The following is a 23,380-nucleotide window of genomic DNA, read 5'->3' on the forward strand; positions in this document are numbered from 1 at the left end:
TCTCCTCTCAGTCTCCTGTTTTCCAGGCCAAACATACCTTCCTCACTCAACCGTTCCTCATAAGGCTTGGTTTCCAGACCCTTGATCATCTTGGTTGCCCTCCTCTGCACAAGTTCCAGCCTGTCAATATCCTCCTTAAATTGTGGTGCCCAGAACTGGACACAGTATTCCAGGTGTGCTCTGATCAAGGCAGAATAAAGCGAGACTATTAATTTCCTCGACATGGACACTATACTTCTGTTGATGCAGCTTAGAATAGCATTAGTTTTTTTTGCTGCTACATCACACTGTTGACTCATATTAAACTTGTGGTCTCCTAAGACCCCTAGATCTTTTTCACATGTACTACTGGCAAGCCAGGTGTCCCCCATCTTATTTTGGCGCAGCTGGTTATTCCTGCCTAAATGGAGAAAGTTACATTTGTCCCCATTGAAATTCATTTTGCTAGTTTGGGCCCATTTCTCCAATTTGTTAAGGTCATATTGAATCCTGATTCTGTCTTCTGTGGTATTGGCTTGGTATCATCTGAAAATTTGATGGAGCACCTCTTCAATTCCTTCTTCTAAGTCATTTTTAAGATGTTGAACAATGGGCCCAGGACAGAACCCTATGGCATCCCATTTGTCACTTTTTTCCAAGATGATGAGGAACCATTAGTGAGCACTCTTTGGGGTCAGTCAGTCAACCAGCTACAAATCTACCTAACAGTTATTTTGTCCAATCCACATTTTGCCAGCTTTTCCGCAAGAATATAATGAAAGACATTGTCAAAAGTCTTACTGAAATTCAGATACACTACCATCCATAGCATTATCCTGATCCACCAAGCTTGTAACTCTTATCAGAAAAAGAATTGAGATTTGTTTGGCATGACTTGTTTTTGAGAAACCCACGATGGGACATAGTAATCACAGAATCCTTTTCTAAGTGTGCACAGACAGTTTAATTACCTGTCAACGTCAAGCTCACTTGTAATTTACCTGTGTCTCATCCCCCTGCCCTTTTGAAAATGAGGACATTTGCCCCCCCTCCAGCCTGCAGGGACTTCACCTGCTCTTCAGTAATTCTCAAAGATTATAGACGGAGGCTCTGAGATTATATTTGCAAGCTCCTTTAGTACCCTTGGGTGCAGCTCATCAGGCCCTGGAGATCTGAATTCATTTAAAGTACAGTCATACCTCAGGTTAAATACGCTTCGAGTTGAGCGCGTTCGAGTTGTGCTCCTCGGCAACCTGGAAGTAACGGAGTGTGTTACTTCCGGGTTGCACCGCTTGCGCAGACGCTCAAAATGATGTCATGCGTGTGCGCAGAAGCAGCGAAAAGCGACGCATGCACAGATGTGCCGTCGCTAGTTACGTTTACCTCTAGATGCGAACAGGGCTCCGGAACGGATCCCGTTCGTATCTAGAGGTACCACTGTAACTAGTTGTTCCCTTACCACCTCTTTTCCTATCTTGGGCTGCAGCTCCCTCCTTGCACCATTTATTCTGTTATCACCAGGTTGGACACTGCTTTCCTAATGAGTGAAGTCTGAGGCAAAGTAGGTGTTGAGCAGTTCTGCCTTTTCCCTGTCATCCAATAGCATTTTGCTATCTTCTCCATGCAGAAAACCTACTACTTGATTGTTTTTGCCTTAAACTCTCTTGCAAGCCTGAGCTCATTCTGAGCTTTGGCCCCCCTGACCTTCTCCCTGCAACTGTTGGCTACTCGTGTATATGCCTCCTCTGTGAGTTCCCCTTTCTTCCATTTCTATACATGCCCTTCTTAAATCTCATCTCATCTGTAAGCTCCTTATGCAGTTTCCTTAGATGCTTCCCACATGGCTTTAATTGGAATTGTCTGCCTTTGTGCCTTCACACTCCCACCCATCTTGGACCCCTTTCTCTTTGACTATTTCTGACCTTGAGATCTCACCCAGTAGTGTCTTCAGCTTTTTAAACCGGCCTTCTTAAAGTCCAGAGTGCATATCTGACTATACTAAGCTTTCCCTCGCCTATGTATCATGCAACCCAGGAGGACATGAGCACTTCCTCCCAAGCTTCCCAGTATTTCCACTTCGTCAATCAGTTCCTTCCTGTTGGTGAGGATCGCTTCTTCCACCTTCTGGCAAATGAAATCATCATGCATTATTTGCTTCAACTTTTTGCTTTTGTTATCTTTCACAATGGAGCAGCTCCTGTTTCTTATTCTGCCTCCCTGCTGAAGGTTGCTTTGAAAAACAGGGCATTCCTTACATATAGCTGTGTGCTGCAGATTGCTTAGGCTTTTAGGCACAAGTCCGCCTCTAGTATCCTCCATAGTAACTCCAGCAAGCATGGTAATTGTGCCATCTAGTGGTGCAAACTAGGAAGGATGGTGATGTGACAGGTTTGTATTGAGACCGAGGAACTTTGGTGAATGAGGCTTACTACTTGACTTTGGCCTAATTTATTTTATCTCCAGCTAGAAACACAAGCAACCAAACCCTGAGAGCTGAAAGCTGTTGCTCTACTACTGCTTGACTAAGAGGCATTCTAAGAAACGTATTTGAGGGCTGTATGCAACTCTGGATGGCTCTACCTGACATCCTTGCCCCCTAGGGATGCTTTCAGATAGAAGGCTCTTTGGAATGCTAGATGTGTTTAGTATGCCTGAGACTCATAATCCATATGGAGTTTATGCTGATCTGATCATTGCTAGTCCTGCCTAGTTCTCAGCGATGTGACAAAATATGACTTGGAAAGTGTCTGCCTGTGACAAGAAATGTATTAACTGTGCAATCCTATGCATGTTAATTCAGAAATAAGCTCCTATAAGTTCAACTGGGCTTGCTCTCAGGTATTATTATAAATAATATTTATTAAACTTTTATACCACCCTTCATCCAATGATTACAGGGTGGGTCACAACATAAAAATACAAAATGAAAACACAAAATACATAATAAAACAAAAGCAAAAAAACCCAGTAATTCCCCTGCCATAAACACAATTAAAAGACAATCAGCCGAAGGCCTAGTTAAAAATACATGATTTAGCCTGGTGCCAAAAGGTATGTAATGAAGGCGCCAGGCAAGACTTCCTAGGGAGACCATTCTACCAATGGGGAGCCACTGCAGAAAAGGCCCTGTTCTTGTGTTGCCACCCTTCAGACCTCTCCTGGGGGGAGGGAGTCCTTCAGGCATTGCAGTCCTGAGCCATTTAAGGCTTTATAGGTAAAAAGCAGCACTTCAAATTGAGCCCAGAATCTAATTTGCAGCCAGTGCAATTGGTTCAGGATCAGCTGAATATGCTCAAACTATCTTGTCCCAGTGAGCAACTTGGCTGCTGAATTCTGCACCAGCTGCAGTTCCTGAACTGTTTTCAGAAGCAGATATACATATAATGCATTGCAGTGATCTAACCTAGTAAACCCCACTGAGGAAAGCAGGACTCCAGTTCAACCAAAAATGTATTGAATTCCACTGATGTGAAATTTGTGCACACTTTGTCAGTCACGGGCTTATCATACCAGCTGAGAACTAGACCCACATCTCAACACTTTAATCAATAATTGGCTAAACGTTCAATTTAGTTTCTCAACAGAAAATTTATTTCTCCCTTGTGTATCGTTAATTTGCAATTCTATCAGAAAGCAACAAATTCTTCCTAAGGCTGCAATCCTGGGAGCGAGTCTGATGAAACTCAGTGGCACTAATTTCTGACATGCATAGAATCTGGTTGCATGTTATTACGTTACTTTCAACAATGGGCTCAGCAGTGACTACTAACCTTTGGTGAACTGTCCTCAGTAATTGTTACAGCTGTCTGAGTGGTTAGATAGGGTGCATTTTTAACCAGTTAAAATAACTGAGCAGTGCAATTATAATTTCCCCCTTTTATTTGAAATTCCACAAAAATACATAATGTAATCCATTGACACCTCAAACTAGAGATCAGTGCAAAACCACAGCTTGTTATCTAAAATAAAAATTTACCGCAAAGCTCGAGATCTGCAAATTCCATGATTAACCCTTGAAAATGAACAGGCTATACTCCCATTCCAAATGGAAAGGTACATGGGAATTAACTGTAAACTCTGCAACAGCTACCAGTGCAGTCTTAAATCTCAGTTCATTAGATACAACTCTCCACAGGTGAAACTGTGAATTAAAACCAAAGGAAAGCTTAAAATAAGCAGTATTTCTGTCATATAAAATGTTCCTTAAATGTAAGTTTATCTTGTCCAAAAAGATTAAAATACATTTACCATTATATACATTTTCATCCCATTCATTTTTGCTTTTCTTTGAATTATAAAATAGATATGTACAGAATAATTGACGGAGGAAAAAGGGACTAGGGCAACATACATTTATAGCACACACCCCCTGCCAAGAATCCTAGGAACTATTTGTTGTGAATGCTGGGAATCGTAACTTTGTGAGAGACAAACTACAGTTACTGGGATTCTTTGAGGGTGTGTGTTGTGCTTTAAAATGTATGGTGTGTATGCAACCTAGTTCAGTGGCAGTACACCCAATCCTATTTATTGCTTTTAGCAAAAGGGCCTGAGAAAATGTAAGATACATATATATAAAATATAAGGCACTAGGTGGGTTTTATGGGTGAGTAGGGAAGGGGTCTGAACGCAGTCCTCCTTGGTCCAAGTCCAATACTCTCTCTGCTACACCACATTGGCTGTACTATACAGATATACACAAAATTACTTACTGCACGATTGTGGCATTTGAAAAAGCACCCATCCTGCATGGGTGGGTTCCATTCATTTCAATGGATGAAGCCAATCACTGAATATGTGAAAGGATCAGCTGCCTCCACTGAAATGAATGGGACAGCCCTTGTGGCTAGTAGAGTTGAATGAATACATCAGAACTCTTAAGGATCCTGATTCAGAGATGTCAGATGAGCACATGTGTTTCTGGTTTTAAGTTATATTTTTGTACTGTCCAGCAGCTGCAACTTGGGCTAAACCTATGCTTATCCTACATGTTGCAAAAGGAGCACAATGTCTGCTAAGCGTAGGAAGGAAAATTAGACTGTGCATTCCTGTTTTCACTCCACCTCTTTTTACACTCATCTTTGCTTTTTTTTATGTAGAAGGACATTATTTTGAAAAGCAACTTAAAAATGAAGTGAAATACCTACCCTTCTAGAGAACATACGTATTTCCTGTTGATATTAAATAGCCCAAGCAACAAGCCATCTCAGCTGTATTGTACATTTAAAGCTGCAATTCTAACCACATCCGCCAGTGAGTAACCCCCTCTGTGTTCAACCTGACTTATTTTTGAGTAAATACATTTAGGATTGCACTGTTTGACAACTTAACTTTGAAGTCAATATGACTAATTAAGTTAATACTTTGCTATTGGGCTAAACGCACAAGGGAGCAAATCCAAGAGCGACTTAATCTTGAAGCAAGGCATTTAGGATCACACAGCTAGTTAAAGTTTGCAGATAACCAACTAAACCAGTTGGACTGCCACCCAGGTTCTAGCAATGTATGCTAGAATACAGAGGCTCAGGATGTTAGCTACAATCTTTCTGGCTATGCAGCTGGAGTAGTTCCTTGTTACTACAATCCAAATTCTTTTACACTGCAATGCTATGAATCTTATACTCAGAGGTGCTACTGTATTCAGTGGGGCATACTTCCTAGAAAAGTCTGTTTAGGACTGCATCCTTAATCTCGGTATCTCTTCTCTGGGCTTTGTGTGAATTTTCTTGTACAGAAACTACTGCAAGGAAAGGAAAGCAATTCATTTAGCCCCTGAGAAAACAAACCACTAATCCCTACCACTGTTAAATGCAAATAAAAACTTATGGATGAAAGCATACCATCTATGAGCGTGTGTACTGCACAGTGCTGTATTTAACCCTTGAGGACTTGCTCAGGGTAGAACCAGGGGGAGGTGCTTCCTGTGTGCTGCCTTGGTTAAAGAAAGCATCTGCAATCAAGATTTGTCCCTGTCTATCACTCTCAGGGTAGGTGGCTTGCTCTGATGTGCCCCACATGCCAGGGGTGGGTGTAACCACCCTCTCAGTCACTACCACATTCTGTCCTCCTGCTAAATTGGGGATGCTCAGGGAACCCTTTAGCTCAGAACTAGGTACAAGGACCCTCTCCCTTTCCCTTACAACAACGTAGTTTGAATCTGTAAGGTCTGGAAAGGCTCCAGAAGGCATTTCTAACACATCCTGCAAGTTAGAACCTGGAGCAAGCACTCTCTCTGTCACTACCACATTCTCTTTAAACTGGGGGTCAAAGATTACTGGAGGGGGTATTGCCCCATAAGATGTTTCTGTCACGACAACATTGCTGCTGCTGCTAACCAGAGGGTTGGGTATACGTCTAACTTGCTGCAAGCCAGGTGTAGATTCAAAGGTAGTCTCAGTTACTGTCTCCTCGGCCACCATTTCTGAACCAAAGCCTTTTGTGGCGTCAGGTATTTGGTTGCCAGAGCCTGAAGTATAGGTGTGCTCTGCATTCTGCTGATGCAAGTATTGCACATCAGATTCACTTGCTGCAAGAGTAGGAGTTGGGTCTTTCAGGCCTTGAGAGGTGTGTAGTCCAGCTTCCATGCCAATGCGTTTGCCCATGCAGATCTCAGCCAGAGTCTTAAATTTATCTCCCAAGTCATCCAGGTAATGCTCATCAAAGTCGCCCTCAATGAAACTGCAGCAGCCAACAGAACCATGGGGAGAATCTCTTTCTTCCTCCTGAGAGTAAACGAGTAGGCAGTCTTTTGCGAGGTGCCCTTCATCCTCGTCGGCAAAAGCATCAGCTTTCTAAAAATGTGGAAAAACAAGAACTGTGAGCGCTTGTGTTTCGGAAGATATAATTTTCTTTAATGAAACAGCAGTCAGCTTGGTTGGGTGTGACACAAACTCCTTCTGGCAGAAGGCAGTGATTTGGAGCCTTTTAGCTTAGTGAAAAGGCAACATGACAGAAGTGTATACGATTATGCAGGGCATGGAGAAAGGGAATAGTGAAAAGATTAGCCCCTTTTCTCATTCCTAGAACTCATGGACCCCTGTTGCATCTGGACATCAAAAGAGTCAAGACAGACAAAGGAAGTGCACAGCCAAACTTTGGAATCTGTTCCCACAAGAGGCAGAGATGGCTACCAACTTGGGTGGCTTTAAAAGAGGATTAGATAAATTTGTGGAAGATAAAACTATCAAACACCCTGCTGGTAAGCTTCCCATAGGTATCTGGTTGGCCACTGTAAGAACAGGATCCTAGATTAGATGGGGTCTGATCCAGCAGGCTCTTCCTATGTTCTGGGATGGGCATTTACGGGAGAAAAGTGACAGCTGAATGTCTGCATCTTATCTTCCCCACCTCCACTCTGCTTTTTAAAATTGTAGTTTGCCCACATAGTGGTAGCTCTCATTACTTTTGGAAAGGAAAGGGTAATGGGAGAAAGACAGCTATGACACTGCTTGCAAGCTCCATGCCCCAGGGAAAAATATGCAATTTCCCCCTCCTTAGAAATTGATGACAATGCCATCCCACTTCTGGGTAATAGAAGTGGTGGCATTTTTGGCTTAACTCTGTCAGAGACAGCAGGAGCAGTGATGTAGGGCAGAATTTCTTTCCCCCAATGCTTTATTTTTCTATAGAAATTTCCCCCTTTTCATATGTTCCTTAGTAACAATGAATGAATGCCCATTGCAAATTAAAGGTAAGCATGGCAGTCTTCAAAGTGTTTAGATTTGTTTAATGAACACAAGTAAAATAAATGTGCTATATTAGATCACTTTTGAGGACATTGGGAAAAATCCTGATGCAAACTGAGAATGTTAGGGAAATGGTGATAATTTGCATAGGGAAATATTCACATTTTCCAGGAAACCCACAACACTGCATGTGAGAGATGCCCAAACCAATCCTAAAAAAATGAGTGGAAAATACAAAGGTCCCAGAATTAAACAAAACAGGGGAAGGGGAAGTCAACCAAGAGAGGAAGCATCTCACAAAAGTGGAAATCTTACTTCAGTGAAGTAGCTCCTTAAGAATTCTTCATTCACAGCTCCAGCATGTTCCATGTATCTGCTATCCATTGTCAGGATTTTCTGTGCTGCCATGTCTCCCCCTCCTACTCCTCTTGCTCCTGCTATGGTTGAGCCCCCTCCAAAATCCATGCCTTCATGATGTGCATGAGACGTACGGGCCTCCTCCCAGCGCCTTTCGATGGTTGTGGTGTTACGCTGTCCAAATGCAGAAGAGCCAGAAACCACAGCGCCTCCTGCCACGCCTAAGCTTGACGATGCATTTCCATTTCCCATCCCTGAGGCCGAGTTGTTCACAGAAGTCATGTGGCTTAGGCTGACGGCAGCCTAACGTCAAAGAGAAAAATAAAACTGTAAAACTACATTCATTTAAGGAGGCAGGCTGAAGTCACAATCAAACAACATGCAGCAGGCTGGGCTGGGCGAAGCCAGCTAGGAGACAAATGTGATTCAGGAACAGATAGTTTATTTGCTTCCTACTTGGAGAAAAGGAAGAGCAGATTTGTAATACGCGAGAGGAACAGATCCCAAAAGGTTTGGCTACTTGCATGGGTGTCTGCAGGAATGTTACCAGGGTGGGGGAAGTAAAGTATGGAGTGGCCCAGTGCATACTGTCTCAGATTTCAGGTTCTACAGATGCTAGAGATCTATGATTTAAAAATGAAATCTGAGAATCTGGGGATTATGGTTCATCCAGCAGGGGACAATGTCCCCCTTGCTAGAGCACCACCCCATATACAGTTACTTGTGTCCCCCCCCCAAAAAAGCTCCTTTCAGAACAACAGAGTTTGTAGTTAGGCAGCTTTCCAGGTCAATGGGAATATCTGCTGGATAGCAGAACTTCTTAGCAAACTTCCTTCCCAAATGTACAGCTGCATCAGAAAAAGTAGCCTGAGAACAGCTGCCTCAGCCAGATCCTGCCTATTTACAAGCCCAGAAACTGCACACTCATCCCACCTATGTTTGTACAACTGTTTTTACACACACACTTTTTAATTATGTAAATTAATTACCCCATACCTATTTAAACTGATAAGAGAGTAAGTGCCATATTGTTCTAAGTAACTCAGCCCATTGTTGTCTAAAGCAGACTCTTCTGCTGCAGCCCTACATGCCCGTCCTTGGAAGGACATCCTATTTAACTCAGCAGGATTTAAGTCTTAGCAGACATGCATTAAGCAGGATATCAACATTCCTTGGTGCCAAATACAAAATCAGGGCAAAACACAAGATACCTTGTCTTCAGGGGCTGCCCCTTCATTGTTCCATATTCGCAACATTTCTTCGCTGTTATCGGGTATTGCCACAAAGCCTTTTGAGGCACCTGATCCACCAAAGCCACACGCCAGCAGTAAGAGAGGCACCACTGCAAAGGAACACGGCAGATCAACGAACCGTCAAAGGTTGAACTTGCAGAAGCAAATCCTAAATATCCGTCCATAGCCCATTAAATATAACAAAATACTCCAAAATCCATTCAAAATATTACAACGTTCTCTAAATAGAGCCATGTAATGCAAACATTGCACCACAAACAACAGGCTGTGTACCAATCCTGTACTAATCTACACTTTCTGATGGCTTAGCACATTTTAAAATTCCAGTGAGGTGAGAGCACTGGAGAACCAAACATGAACAGCAGCAAGCAACTTCCATTTGCTTCAGCTTGCAGGCCTCACACATTCAGAGCTGTGCATGTTCCACAACATTACCATGAAAACACAGGATTTAGGTACAAATTTTGGCAACTTCAGGTTTTTTCCCCTAGCTCTCAGACAGTGAAAAGAGGCTTGCAGCTATGTGGGAAAGCAAGCCTGCAAGACTCCAGCAGAGGGGCTGAGCACCCTTTCCAGTGATTGGCGGGGTAGGCATTATAGTCCCTTGCATTTTTAGCAAAAACACAATTTTGCTAGGTAGGCAAACATGGGTAAATCAATCCCCCAGCTGCAGTGGTTGCGAGTTTATTTCCAGGCCAAATTCATGGTGCCCACCCCTGGGGTTTAAAACCCTGAATGACTTGCGCTCCAAATATCTGAAAAAACCACCTCCATCCCTACAGACCGTCTTGGGTGTTAAGTTCAGTTGAGGGGGTTCTCTTAGTAGTTCCGCCATCCGTATGGCAAATGTTGACTCAGGAAAGGACTTCCTCTGTGGCAGCCCTTAAATGCTGGATCTCCCTTCACACAGAGGTATTCCTACCATCTTCATTGTGTAACTTCTGCAGTATGCTGAAGATACACCTCTCTCCCCAGGCCTTTGACAATTAAAATATTTATGTGGGACCCACCTCTTCAACCTTTACTGTCCTGCTCTGTGGAATGGTAACAGCTGCTTTAATAATTGTACAAAATGTTTTACTTGTTTTTAATAGTACAGTTATAATGTTGTAACCTGAGCAGGGGCCTTGTGAGGGGTGGGTAATAAATCTAATAAATACTTTGCAGAATTCATTGCTTCTTGGAACATTATTTTGATTATTATTTTAAATGAACAGTGCTCTTAGTCCAGACTTTAACTAGCTGCTCCTAGTTTGGAAGGCCTCGTGGCTTGTTGCCTGTTTTTTGGTCAAGCTGCCAAACAACATTTCACCTCATATGAAAGTTGAATTTTTGATAAAAGATAGGAAGAACAAGGATCAAAAGTTTTAAAAGAAGTGGGAAAGGTGTATCAGAGACAAATAAAATTTTAACAAAGTTCCTTAAATGTATTGCTCTACTCTTTACTGCACCATATGTAAAAGGTCAGAACATTAAGCTCTCTCTTAAGTCCTATTGAGTCTAATGGGAGAAAACCACAAGGGGCTTAACTTTGGTTGGTTCATGCCCATAAAACTTGCATGAAGATTGCAAGTCCCTGCAAGGAGGAGTCATTGTGTCAGAGTGCACAATGGAACTCTGCCAATTCTTCTGGAATAATGCTAGTTACTTACACAGCAGCAGCAACAATGCCAGAATTATCAGAGCAATCGCTGCAGGTCCTAGAAAAACCGATGAGCCGACGATTGCTGCTCGGCAACCACCACCTTCTGCACATTCACAAACATCCAGTCTTAGAGTTTGATACTCGGGACAGCTCAGACCTTGGTTATCTTTCACCAGCAGTGGAACTTCATATGATCCAGGCTTCAGATTCTCTGGTATAAGCTGTACTCTAGATCCTTCACAGGGAAAAAGACAGTAACAATAAATATAAAGCAATGTAATGTAAGTAGCTGAATGTATGACAGAACTGTGAGCAGATACTGACTTTAGGGTTACCCACTTGATGTTCTGAAGTAAATAGTTATATTATGGAGACAAACACATCAGTTTCTAGAGTACCTAATTGTTGTAAATCCCCTTTGGCAACTGTATTTTTGGCACCAGGGATGGGAACCTGTGGCCCTTGAGATGGTGGTCTACAACTTCCACCAATGGGGGCTATAGGTCCTCTTATATATGGAGGGCCACAGGTAGACCCCCCAAGTCTACACAGAGACATCAGCACAATGTTTAAAGAGCTAAAATGATCAATGGGTACTAAATAGTCTTTAAAGGAACATCCCTGGTGTTACAGCAATTCCACAAGTACCCAGTCTGTCAACCAGACAGAATATGAAGAACAGTTTTCCTAGATGTGTGTTAATTCCTTGCAGTAGAAAGACCACAGAGGATTTCTCTTTCTCTACAACCTGTGCCCAAATGAGGAGAGGGGTGGTATCTTACATCTTTTTCAGGTATAGCTGAAACATTTCCACTGCCTTTCAATGGATGCTTCAGAATCTGGCTTAATCTGAAATGAAGTCGCTCAACTTTCAGATAGCAGTAAGTGCAGAGCATTTCTGGCATATTTCAGTGGGAGAGAAATCTTGAGAGAGATGCTCTCCCAGCATGAGAACTGACCACGAGGATCTAAGCAACATAGTGGTGGCTGCTCTTCAGACAAATAATCTCAGCCACTCAGCTTCAGATGTTTTATTCTCTGCCTCTGGTGAAGCTAAGCCCCTACTTCTGAAGCTACACTTCAAAGCAATGCTACTTTGGCCAGCACATGTTATCCAAGAGAGGATTAGCCAAGTCACAACTAAAATAACAGGCTTGTACCCAATGGTTGTGAGTTTTAAGCTTGGTTTTAATATTGGTTTTAATGCTGCAACCTGTCTTGGGATCTAAGGGGCAAGTAATAAATAATCATCATCAACAACAGCTGTCCTTCCGGTTCATGGCTCTCCGCTTGCACAATGGGACTGCCCCCCCCCCTAAATCTGTTTTGGAAATGCACGGGGGCACACAGGAGGCAAAGATGGGTAGGGTAACAAATGCAACTCTTACCTAGTACAGTCGACTAGTTCCTGCACACCCTCACCCCTGCTGTAAACCATGTCATAGTGACTCATACTTACCATCCACTCTGATTATCCTCCACTTGTCTGACACTCTTTCAGGCTCATCAACAATAGTGAAAGTGAAAGGGCCACGATTTAGATAACCTCCTCGATTAGTAACAGAGACGTTAACAAACTTTGCATGGGTACAGACAGTTTGACGTGGAGTCACAATGGTCGGGCAGTAGAGAGTAGTATTCTGTACCTGAATAACAATGGTACCTGTAGCCGTTTTTGGAGGCTGGTCTGCAAAATATGTAAAGTAAAGCATTTGTATTTCACTGCTTAAGAATGCAAAAACATAGTTTTATCAATGTAGAATTTCATTTGCTTCTTTGAGTGTATAAAAGGTTTTAATGTGAATTCAGTGTTCGATTTGCAATCCATTTCAACAACACAATAACTGAATATAGGATGCAATTCAAACTCATGGAAATGTTTGCTTGGCAATTATTTGAGTTGCTGGAGATGACTACCATACTGTTACTCCAATTCTTTGGGCTCTGTGGACCGTCAGACACTTTATTCAAGACTAGCAGCCTTGTATCCAGCGTTTCTAGGAAATTTTACAGAAGCAAAAATATCAGTGCAATGTTGAAAGGTCCATTCTGCCATCTTAATCCCAAATGGCATCCAACTGTATCCAAACATAGATGGAAACCTGCTCCTTTATCTTGGGGACCATCCTGCAAAATTGTTTACAATATCTTAAAGAGTTGTCCATGTGCTAGCGAATAAACAACTTTCTAAAATACGTATTAGATTACAGGGACTCTAATGTGAAAAGCAGATACATGTGTGTGAAGTTTGCCTCCTGGCCTTGGATTAGCAGCACATAGTGATGGAGCATTGACATTTTTGTGGAATCATGTTCACATCATCATGCTAATGCATGTAATCCATCAGGCTTTATTAAAAGCCTCTCTACCACTACAACATTTCCCTAAATGCCAATGGTGTTCCAGGTACTTACTGAAGGAAAAACAGGCTCAGTCCCTACCATCTACTCAACAGAGGTAAATGACCCTGGTTCTCTGCCCAGTCGTGAAAAGCAACACCACTCTCTCCTTAGCATGGAGAGAGAATCCTGATTTTTGCCTTCTCCTTATCCCACCTCAAATGAGGGAAGAGCCTGTATGTCTCCCAAGCCCCCTGTGAATGCCAGAGGATTTGAGAGAGGCAAGACAATTGATTGCAACCATGATTCATGTCTGGCTAGTAAGTGTAGCCAAGATTTTTGGAGCTGCTGGTCCCTGTTGGGAAGTTGCTTTATACAGAGACAGACCAGTGGTCCATCTAGCTCAGCCTTGTCTATGCGGACTGGCAGTGGCTCTCCATGGTTTCAGGTAAGGTTCTCTCTTAGCCCTATCTGGAGACACCATGGAATGAAGCTGGGACCTTCTGCACGCAAAGCAGATGCTGCACCACTGAGCCACCACCCTTCGCCAAAGCTTACAGGTCAGATGGTTGCTGCCACTTTCCAAATCTAGCTTTGGGCTTTAACAAATTAAGATGTGGAGTATGAATGAAAAGCCTGATGAATTACTCTTAAGGAAGAAATGGAAGAAGCATCACTTACCCTTACTTATAGCCAAAATTGTTGCAGTGTAAGTACCGTTGACAAGAAAAGATGAGTCATAGTCAATCACTCGGTTAAGTTTGATTTCAGCAGTCCTAGAGTCTACTGTAAACCAGTTCGCAATGTCCTGGCCTTTAACATACCTGTGCAGATTTTTAATGTATGTTAGAATGGTCACAACAATCGGTGTATAAAGAAAATACTTTGCTCAAAGACACACATGGAACCAGGCAGAGGGCCTTCTTGGTGGTGGCGCCCGCCCTGTGGAACGTCCTCCCATCAGATGTCAAGGAAATAAACAACTATCTGATGTTTAGAAGACATCTGAAGGTAGCCCTGTTTAGGGAAGTTTTTAATGACTGATGTTTTATTGTATTTTTAATATTTTGTTGGAAGCCGCCCAAGGGAAGGGCGGGGTATAAATAATAAAATAAAATAATAATAATAATAATAATAATAATTATTATTATTATTATTATTATTATTATTACTACACAGGCTTGGTGGATGGTGAAACATCTTCATTTAGTTTCATCCAACAACTCAGAGCCATTTTGCACATTAAAAAAAATCATAGAAACATACGTTTTATGATGCATGTCAGTGTAGCACAAGAAGATAACACAGACATACATTTCTGATGGAAGTCATGCATTTATAGGAGATGCCTGGAAACTTCATGTCATCCTAAGTCTGCACAGGAAGAATGTGAATTCATGTCATTTCTTTTGCTTCCCCATCAGGTCCCCAGCATGCCAGAAGACAGAAATGGGGAAGAAGGGCCACATCCTGTTCTGGGCAACCTTCTGGCGGCCACTTTTGCCTCTGGCCCCCTGCCCATTACAGGGATGTAACCAGGGGCAAAAGTAGGCAACGAAACGAATGAAAAATTCACCTTTATACAGCAGGCTAGTTTCTGTACACATTCACACCCCTGTCTCCATCCAGGTAGACAACAGGCATTATCAGAGTTCAAGGTCACCTTCCTTCCATCCAAGTGAAAACACTTCCGGAAAGGTGTGGATTGGGGTTGGTGAGGGATGTGGCCTGGGGAGAGTACGAAGGACCAGGCAGAGAGCCTGGAGGACTGCATTTGGCTCCTGGACTGGAGATTTTCTACCCCTGTCATAAGATGTACAGATGTATCATAAGATGACATGGGTGGGTGCAACAGAAATAGAGCCATTCTATGCATAAAATCATTGCATCTTGTGGGTGCTGCTATTTGTTTCTTAAGTGTGTGACTGCGACCTACAGATACTGCAAGCAAAAGGCAGTGGCACAAATGAGGCATAGACTGAGGCCCGTCTTCACTCAAACTGAATGCTGCAGTTAAGCAACTCTTCAGTGATTTGCCTTGGTAACAAAGAAGAAAGGCATCTCTTACCTGATGTTTTGTGCTATCTTTCCGGTATCTTCATCATAAGCTTCAAAGCGCCCAATAACCTGGTTCACTTTCATTGTTCTATTTGCTTGAATTGTAACTCTGTTGGGCTTAAATACAGGGCCTTCAATCACATTTTCCACCTTAATTTTAACTGGAATTGGTTTTGCTTGGAAGCCCTTAGCAATAATTGATTTGTGATATGCTGCTTTGTTAGAAACAACAATATTCAAGTCAATGTTCTGCAGCTCTTCATAATTAATTTCCTGTAGGGAGAATGGAAAAAAAACCCCAGCAACAAGTCAGAAAAGGTGCACTCTGTATTCCAAGCTGGAGAATAAGCGTTAAGACTTCACTTTCATTATCACCAGGGGAGGCCCTGCTGGAGTGTCACCACCTCCTGCAGTCCAAAGGGCAGCAGGATATGGGAGGGCTTTTCCTGGCTAAGAACTCCCTTCCCTTGGACTTGCATATGGCACTGTCCTCTTTTCATTAGTTAATCAAGATGCACCTCTTTGCCCAGGCAGATGAATGATTTAGAACAGGCTATGATTTCTACTGATGACTTAGTTATGGTTTTAAGTGATGTTTCAAGGAATGCACATATCCTGCTCTGGGACCCTAAAGAACACATAACAAATTCAGTCAGTCAGTCAATCAATCAATCAATCAATCAATCAATCAATCAATCAATGCTCCATGTGTGTGTTTATACCTGCTCTGGTTTTGGGCCAGTTCCCGGACAAGTGAATGATATATGCCAAAGTCCCTAGATGTTTAGAACATTATAAAATATATTTGTATTTCTTTGGTATTCACAGTGGCATCATGGAAGTCCCACATACACCCTCTTTTCTTCACAAAACATTAAGCTCTGGGCATTAGTGATCAGAGGAAGCTGCATTTTCCATTTGTAAGATTTTGTCCTCTTGGTAGAATGCAAACAAAGACAATATATCTATGGTTGCCACAGCAGGCTTTATCACAGGGTTGTGAAACATTCGCTCCCTTGACTAGAAGGCAGTATTAAGCCTCTGGATTGGCCTCACTGAGTATATGTAGCCATATGGTATTACAGCCAGTTTGGAAGTATATCCTGACTACTTTAGGTGCAGAAAGCTTATCCACATCAGCTAGCACCCTCCCTTTCAACATTTATTCATGCAGTTAATTTTGCATGTCTGCATTGGGATCAATGATTCAAAACACAGCCTCCGCAAACTAAACACTAACCTTAACCAGAATCAAAACTCCTTCATTGGTATGCGAATCTGTTTCTATACGGAAATAACCTCCTTCATTGCCAGACACAATGGTGAAGTTTGCCAGCCAGTTATCAGTGTACTGCTCATCGTCGTCAAAGGCCCTCAGTCGCATAATCTCCACATTAGCTGTATTTTCTCGGACGCTTCCATCATACTGTAAGTATACAAGATTTTAAATGTCTCTTCCATGTTATCAAGGCAGTAAAGGCTGTTTAGCACAAATGCATGCAAGCCTTCCAGTCAGATCACTTCACTTACCATGCTTTTTTCAAGATAAGGGATATTGTCATTGACATCCAAAACCTTGATCTGTACCGTTGTCCGTTCACCAAGCCCTATTGCATCTCCATCTCGGTCTCTTGCTTCTACAATTAAGGAGTAGCTACTTTGCACCTGCATGATATTCAAGCAGCTATGCGTAAGTGAATGCAACAGCATACCAAAATAAATCAGTATCTACCATCAGTTGCCAAATAACCATCGTTTGGAGCCAAAAGAGATCACTGCCCAAGACCTGGGAGGCTCCAAGAGCCAGGTAGTGGAGGTTTATGTACAAAAATATTTATATACCATCATTTATATATAACAATATCAACAATAATTGTTACTGCTCTTTTAGATACATTTTGCTGAATTTAATTTTTTTGACTATTTATTATTAGTAGACATGTCTGATGAACAGCATTTCTGTGTGCTCTGGCACTCATCACAGTGTCCCGTTGCGCCAGAAACGGTTTAGTCATGCTGGCCACATGACCCGGAAAGCTGTCTGCCTCGGCCTGAAGTGAGATGAGCGCAGCACCCCATAGTTGTCTTTGACTGGACTTAACCATCCATGGGTCATTTACCTTTATCTTGCCTACATGCTTGATACCCTCCCCCCATTGCTTTTGTATGCTGCCTTGAGCATTTTTAGAGTAGATGGGCAGTTTATACTATTTCCTAATATCAGAATCAAGCAAGCAAATCAGTTGATCAGGATTACGGTCTTAAAGTTTATGTTCTTCTGAGGTAATTTATAAAGCAACATCAGTAGCATTTTTACCACATAAATGAAAAACTGGATAACACAGAAGAGGAATCCAGGACAGGAAAAAGCATTTACCTCCCTGTCGAGTTGAAAATGTGAAGTCCGGACCTCGCCTGTTGATCTGATAATTTCAAATGCAGGCGGATTGCTAGGTTCTTGAGAAATAATCTTGAAAGCAATTTTGGAGTTGAGGTTGCCTGGCTCATCTGCATCGGTTGCTTCTATCTTTATCACAAGAACACCTAACAATTCAAATTAAACTTAATTATAAAGTCCTATTGGACAAATTATATTGAAATGAAGGTTTCCAAATGCCCCAAATACTGTACTGAATTTTATATGGTACACTCAAAGATTTAGCTCAGGTACAGATGCTTGGTCGAATAACATACACTGGACCAGGGATAGCTCTCCAGGTGTTGTTGAACTCCAATTCCCAACAGCCCCAGCAAGCATGGCTAATGGTCAAGGGTGATGGGAAGTACAGTCTAGTAGAATCAGGAGGACTACAAATTTTCTGTTCCTGCACTAGACCAAGACATCTAAGTCCCAAGGATTTCTACAATTTAAGATTTTATAGATGAAATTCCCTTGGAATAAATTATAAAGAATGCACTAAAATTGTATTTAAAAATAAACACTATGTTAATACCAAGACTGAATAAAATAATATTTATCCCATGGTTTGACTAGTGCTCATGGCAGTGCCAATTTTCCTCCTCCCCCCCGCAACATTGTTCTCAGCTCCTTATCCCATAGCTTCCTTCTGATAAAGATGTTAGAAATAGATGCAAATCAATATCCTGTCCGAAAGAGCTGAGCTAATACTACTGTGGCTTTTCAAAACAGGCAGATTTAAATCCCTAGCCATGGTAGTGGGTAACAGCTTGTCTTTCCTTCCTACCCATTTGGCATAGCTATCCTGCCTCCGACACCATTGTTCTACTTGGGCATTCTCCCTCAAGCAACCGCATGGCCATGCTTGTTGGCCCCACCCCACTGTCCTGTCCCTGTTGTGCTTTCCATGCATTGGGAGGGAAAAGGTCTGAAGCAGAGAACCTGCCCTAAGCACACAGACTCCCTGTACTATTTAGAGCCCCAAGTTCTAAAGCACCATTAATGACTGGCTTGCATGTAGGGTGTTGCAGTTATTTGGGAGTGCAGACCACGATTTTCTTAAGACAAACCACAGCATGTAAGCATGTAGGAAAGGTGCACTCTTTCCCCTCTGCCATGAGTAGACCTTGAAAAAATGTCCTAGTCCACCCCTATCCCCACTATGCAGCGAGCTCTTTTGTCCAAGGGACCATTACAAAAAGAGACCTGCTAGCTGTAGTCGGAAGTGGCACAATTCAACATTCTCATTCTCCAGGGGTAGATAATAAAGCCTGCACAGTCAGAGTGTAAGGCAAATGCACTCTGCCTTTCCAAACTACCATAATTTTCTAGGCAGCGTCACATAACAAAAGAAAGCTTTGGTTTATTTTATCATTCGTCCTGTGTGACCAGGGCAAGGTAGGATGCGAAAGAACAGGGCTCTTGCATCTTTAATAGTTTGCAGAAGAAAGGATTTCAGGGGTACCTTGCACTATTAATCTCTGCTACATTTTCCAGCATCTTCCCCTCTGACAACCAACCTCAGATCAAATGCGTGTGATGTTCCTAATCTATTGCAATACCATGACCCTGCACATCTGCTACTAAGTACAGGATTTCAACCATAAACAAGGGACCAAGAGATAGGGTAGTTCGGAAAAAGTACAAGGATATGCACAGAAAACAAAATTGCTATCAAGTTAGAATGAAAGTATTAAATAAAGCTCCAGGACTTACCTACTTCAGACAATTCTTCAACAGAGCCCATAAAAACTGACTGTGAAAACTTTGGGTAGTTGTCATTTATGTCTTTAACTTTAATTCTCAAGTCTAATGGTTTTTCCATGTGATTACCATACTGATCCATTGCATAACCTTTCAGCTGGAAGAATATAGGCAGAAAAGTAAATAATCCATATGTGTGAATTCAAATCAATACAGTAAAAGTTGAATGATGGCAATTGACATCAATCTGAGTGCTTAATAAGAAAAGGAAGTCTAATTGCTTCACTTACATAGAACATTGGCGTTTGCTCCCGATCAACTATTCTTGTTATGTTCAGGTCTCCAGTTTTTCCATTAATCACAAACAAATTATATGGTGGTTCGGTGACTCCTGTGCCTGAAATAGTGTAAGTAATAACTATCCCGGGTTCACCTTCATGATCAGATCGTATCTGTAAGGAACATGATTAAAATAATGTTCAGAGTTTTGGGGAATTAAATGCCCCTGTACAAATAAACAAGATAATTTTTTTATAAGTAGAATATCTTGTGCACCTTGTGCATTAGAAGCCTCTTGAGGACCTAACCAAACAACATGGGAAAGGTAAGGGGGATGACATACACAATCATGCTGCGGGTTGGGACAGCACATGCTCCTGCTTTTAACCATCACACTATCAGGCAAACACCTGAACATGGCTAAAGAGGTGCGATTACATAGGAATTGTCAGAGAAAACTTTAGGTAGAAGGGAGAAATGTGGAGCTCAGAGAGACAGTAGGAGGAATGGTGGCCATAGTTGGGATATTTATTGGGAAGTAAGGGTAGGAACAGGCTTTAAAGTGAGGACAAAGTTAGTGGAGGGTGTGATACCTCATGTCACCATTGAAATGCTATCAGTACAGAACAGTTTGATGTAAAATCCAGTATTTAATCAGCAATCAATTGACTCGCGTTCCCTATTCCTTTGTTTACCTATGCTGCTTTCTAGAGCAAAGCCCACACAAGGTGACTATAAAGCAGTCATAGGGTTACAGCCAACCAAGTTTTACCCAGAGTAGATCCATTGAAATGAATCAACCTAAGTTAGTTATGTTAATTTCAGTGGGTCTTCTCTGAGTAGGACTAGCATTAGATACAACCCACAGAAATTAACTACCGGTATTTGTTTTTGCTAAGAAGACCAGGAAGGAGGTGCTATATGATGTTGTCAAAGAGATACCCATTTCCATAGCAAGCCTGCCCCACATCTCTCAGGATTCTGTTCATTTGGCTCTGACTTACTTTAGCAATTGGGTTCTTATTTTCACTCTCTTCGTTGAGGAGGGCAGGTGGGACAATCCATTCCCGCTTCTGTCTAATGTGACCATCCGAATGAAGGAGCTGCTTGTTTCTACCTCCAGGAATCTGTCAGGAAAGCATATATTTTGATTAATTTTATGTCCATTAGTTTTTCCAAGTTTGTTTCTGTCAGTATTTTTAGTGAATATTTTATATTATTCTATATGAACCGCTTTGAGGTTTTCGTTGACTAAGCAGCATATAAATCTTGTTAAATATAAAAAAGATGGAACACTGTGTGCATGTCAACATCCTGAATGAACATCTATAATGAACAAGGCTATTTTAAAAGTGCATTTTTGTATTTTTCCATTTAACAATAATGTGGGGCTCGTTAGAAAAAACAGATGAAACTAATATACTGCGCAGACTAACGGCACAATCCTATGCACATTTTATCAGAAGTAAGCCTCTCCTGGCTTTTAATACCATGAAATGGTTTCCAGTGGGAACCAGCCATGTACTCTCCACCCTCTAGTATTCAATGGTAAGGTCTGAAGGGGCCTTGTAATCATTCTTGTTTGAACACACTTACAAACGGCCTATGGAAACTTGCTGCTGAATGCAGCAAAGTCAGGAGTAGAGGGGATGGGGTCACTGTGCACAGCCCCCCCCCCAACTGAACACACTTTCAATTTAATGATGGACCTCACTGACATGTTATTGCATTTTCAGTGAAGCCCTACAGATGGCAATTTCAGGGAGGAATTCAATGTTGCATTCTACTGATGGTTCCATTTCTGCTTTCCAGATGGAATGATGCCCCCTCTCCTCCCATGTTCTGTTTTGGAGGTCCTCACAACCGTCCAGAGAGGATTTGGGGGAGACATGGTGGGGGCAGGAAAGCCCTATTGTACTAATTATGCTTCTTCTAATATGCTGGGTTAGTTGAATGTGGTGCCAAATTATTTTCAAAAGTAATATATTTTATTTTTTGTATACAATACCTGGAATATCTTATTTTGTAAATAAATGCAACAATACTTTTCCTTAAGGCTTGAAAAGCTTCCTGTGTGTTATTTCAGTGTGTTTATTTATTTTGTGGAAGTGGTTAGACATTTAACATTCTTGTTTCCCCACCAAAAACACCACCATCCACGCAAGATGACACCTTATGTACTACATATATTCCCTCCTAGCTCAATTCATTCCCCCCCTTTTTGCAGCTTCATTTTGGAAGTATTTTTGTTCCATTCATTACAATTTCACACAATCTCCTACCTCTATGTGAAGTCCATTCCCAAAGATGGCACAGCTCTGAAAATAATAATAGAGAAATGTATTTTTTTAAAAGCTACAAAACAAGCATGAGAGTTAAAATAACTGTGCACAGTGTCAGAGAAATTCAGCAAATACATTCCTCCTTGTTTGTCCACCCAGTAATGTTAAAAATGAATACAATAGAACAAACAGTAAAGCTTAAAGATTATCTTATTAAAATCCATCCAGGTACCAGCTGGTCCTGCTTAGCTTCCTGGGTCTTGCTAAGTGTAGTATGGCCAAATTCAAAACAGGCTTAATTTAATTTCATTCCACATTTAAAAGAGTCATGAGACAAAACACTGCTATTTGGCTTATCAATTCTATGAATAAACCACCTTTGGAGACTTTGCCCTTGCTTCAACTCAAGCTTGATACGCATGTTACAATAAATGAACAGCTGCTGCAAAAGTTTACAAAATGGCAGCCTTATACCAAGTTCCTTCCTATAACAAAAATTATAGAGATGCTAGTATTAGAGAGATGTAATTATGGATGGCTCTCCCCTTCACACAACTGAATGATTATAGCTTAACAAGCTGAGCCAGGATGTTAGGCTGCAGTTCTCCTTGGGCCATTTCCCATCCTGGGCAACTTCTCATCCTCCATCCAGGAATGCTTAATGATTTTCCTGCCACTTGCAACATTTTTAATACACTGTGCAAGATGCTGTGTGATATGTGGCTGTATTTTTATTGCTTTTCTTATATTATTTTTTATGGTATTACAATTTGAATTTAACACAGGAAGACAGAACACAAGAATCAAAAGAAGCAATAAAAATACATTTACAAATCAATATATTTCATACAGATGTACTGTGAACTACCTGAAAGCTCACAGACCACTAACGATCTGTCAGCCACAATTTGGGAACCCTGGTATGATTTATCAATGTTTTAAAATGTAAATTGCTAACAAGTGATTAATAAATGTAATTTATTATCATCATCATGCTGCTCTTTAATGACCTTCTGCCAGGTGATGGTTAAAACCTTTCTGCTTAGCAAGGCTTTGGGGACATAAATGATGTTAAGCCCCTGCACTAGACTAGGTTTTAACTGGCTGCACTGAATTGTTTTCATTGCTGAATGACGTCTAAAATAGCTGCCTCATTCATATATTTCTATATTGGGCTGCTTTTAGAAATGTAGATGAGAAAGAAATATTTAAAACAAATAGATGGTGTTTTGTTTTGGAGAGCTCAGAGTGCTTTATACCCAGAGCAATAAGATAAAGTTGGCCATTTTATTACCCCTTTTTTAGGTGGAGACTAGGGAGGCCATCATGACAGAGATAAGATCTGAACTAGGGACTTTGAACTATGCAGTAGTATTATGG

General features: G+C 41.5%; 1 protein-coding gene across 1 annotated transcript in view; it reads right to left on the reverse strand.

Moving 5' to 3' along the window:
* Positions 1-3,840: 3,840 nt before the first annotated feature.
* Positions 3,841-23,380, reverse strand: part of LOC128417524 (desmoglein-2-like) — a 30,381-nt gene continuing 10,841 nt past the window's right edge. The window contains exons 2-15 of the mRNA XM_053396316.1: positions 22,001-22,036; positions 20,723-20,845; positions 19,730-19,891; positions 19,452-19,596; positions 17,694-17,860; positions 16,847-16,981; positions 16,557-16,742; positions 15,327-15,589; positions 13,940-14,082; positions 12,379-12,606; positions 10,927-11,154; positions 9,233-9,363; positions 7,980-8,324; positions 3,841-6,770 (exon numbers count right to left, since the gene is read on the reverse strand). Of these exons, the coding sequence (XP_053252291.1) occupies positions 5,823-6,770; positions 7,980-8,324; positions 9,233-9,363; positions 10,927-11,154; positions 12,379-12,606; positions 13,940-14,082; positions 15,327-15,589; positions 16,557-16,742; positions 16,847-16,981; positions 17,694-17,860; positions 19,452-19,596; positions 19,730-19,891; positions 20,723-20,845; positions 22,001-22,036 (3,240 nt within the window). The 3' untranslated portion in view covers positions 3,841-5,822. The remainder of the gene's footprint in view (positions 6,771-7,979; positions 8,325-9,232; positions 9,364-10,926; positions 11,155-12,378; positions 12,607-13,939; positions 14,083-15,326; positions 15,590-16,556; positions 16,743-16,846; positions 16,982-17,693; positions 17,861-19,451; positions 19,597-19,729; positions 19,892-20,722; positions 20,846-22,000; positions 22,037-23,380) is intronic.

The sequence above is a fragment of the Podarcis raffonei genome, chromosome 7 (genome assembly GCF_027172205.1).
Source record: "Podarcis raffonei isolate rPodRaf1 chromosome 7, rPodRaf1.pri, whole genome shotgun sequence".
NCBI lineage: Eukaryota > Metazoa > Chordata > Lepidosauria > Squamata > Lacertidae > Podarcis > Podarcis raffonei.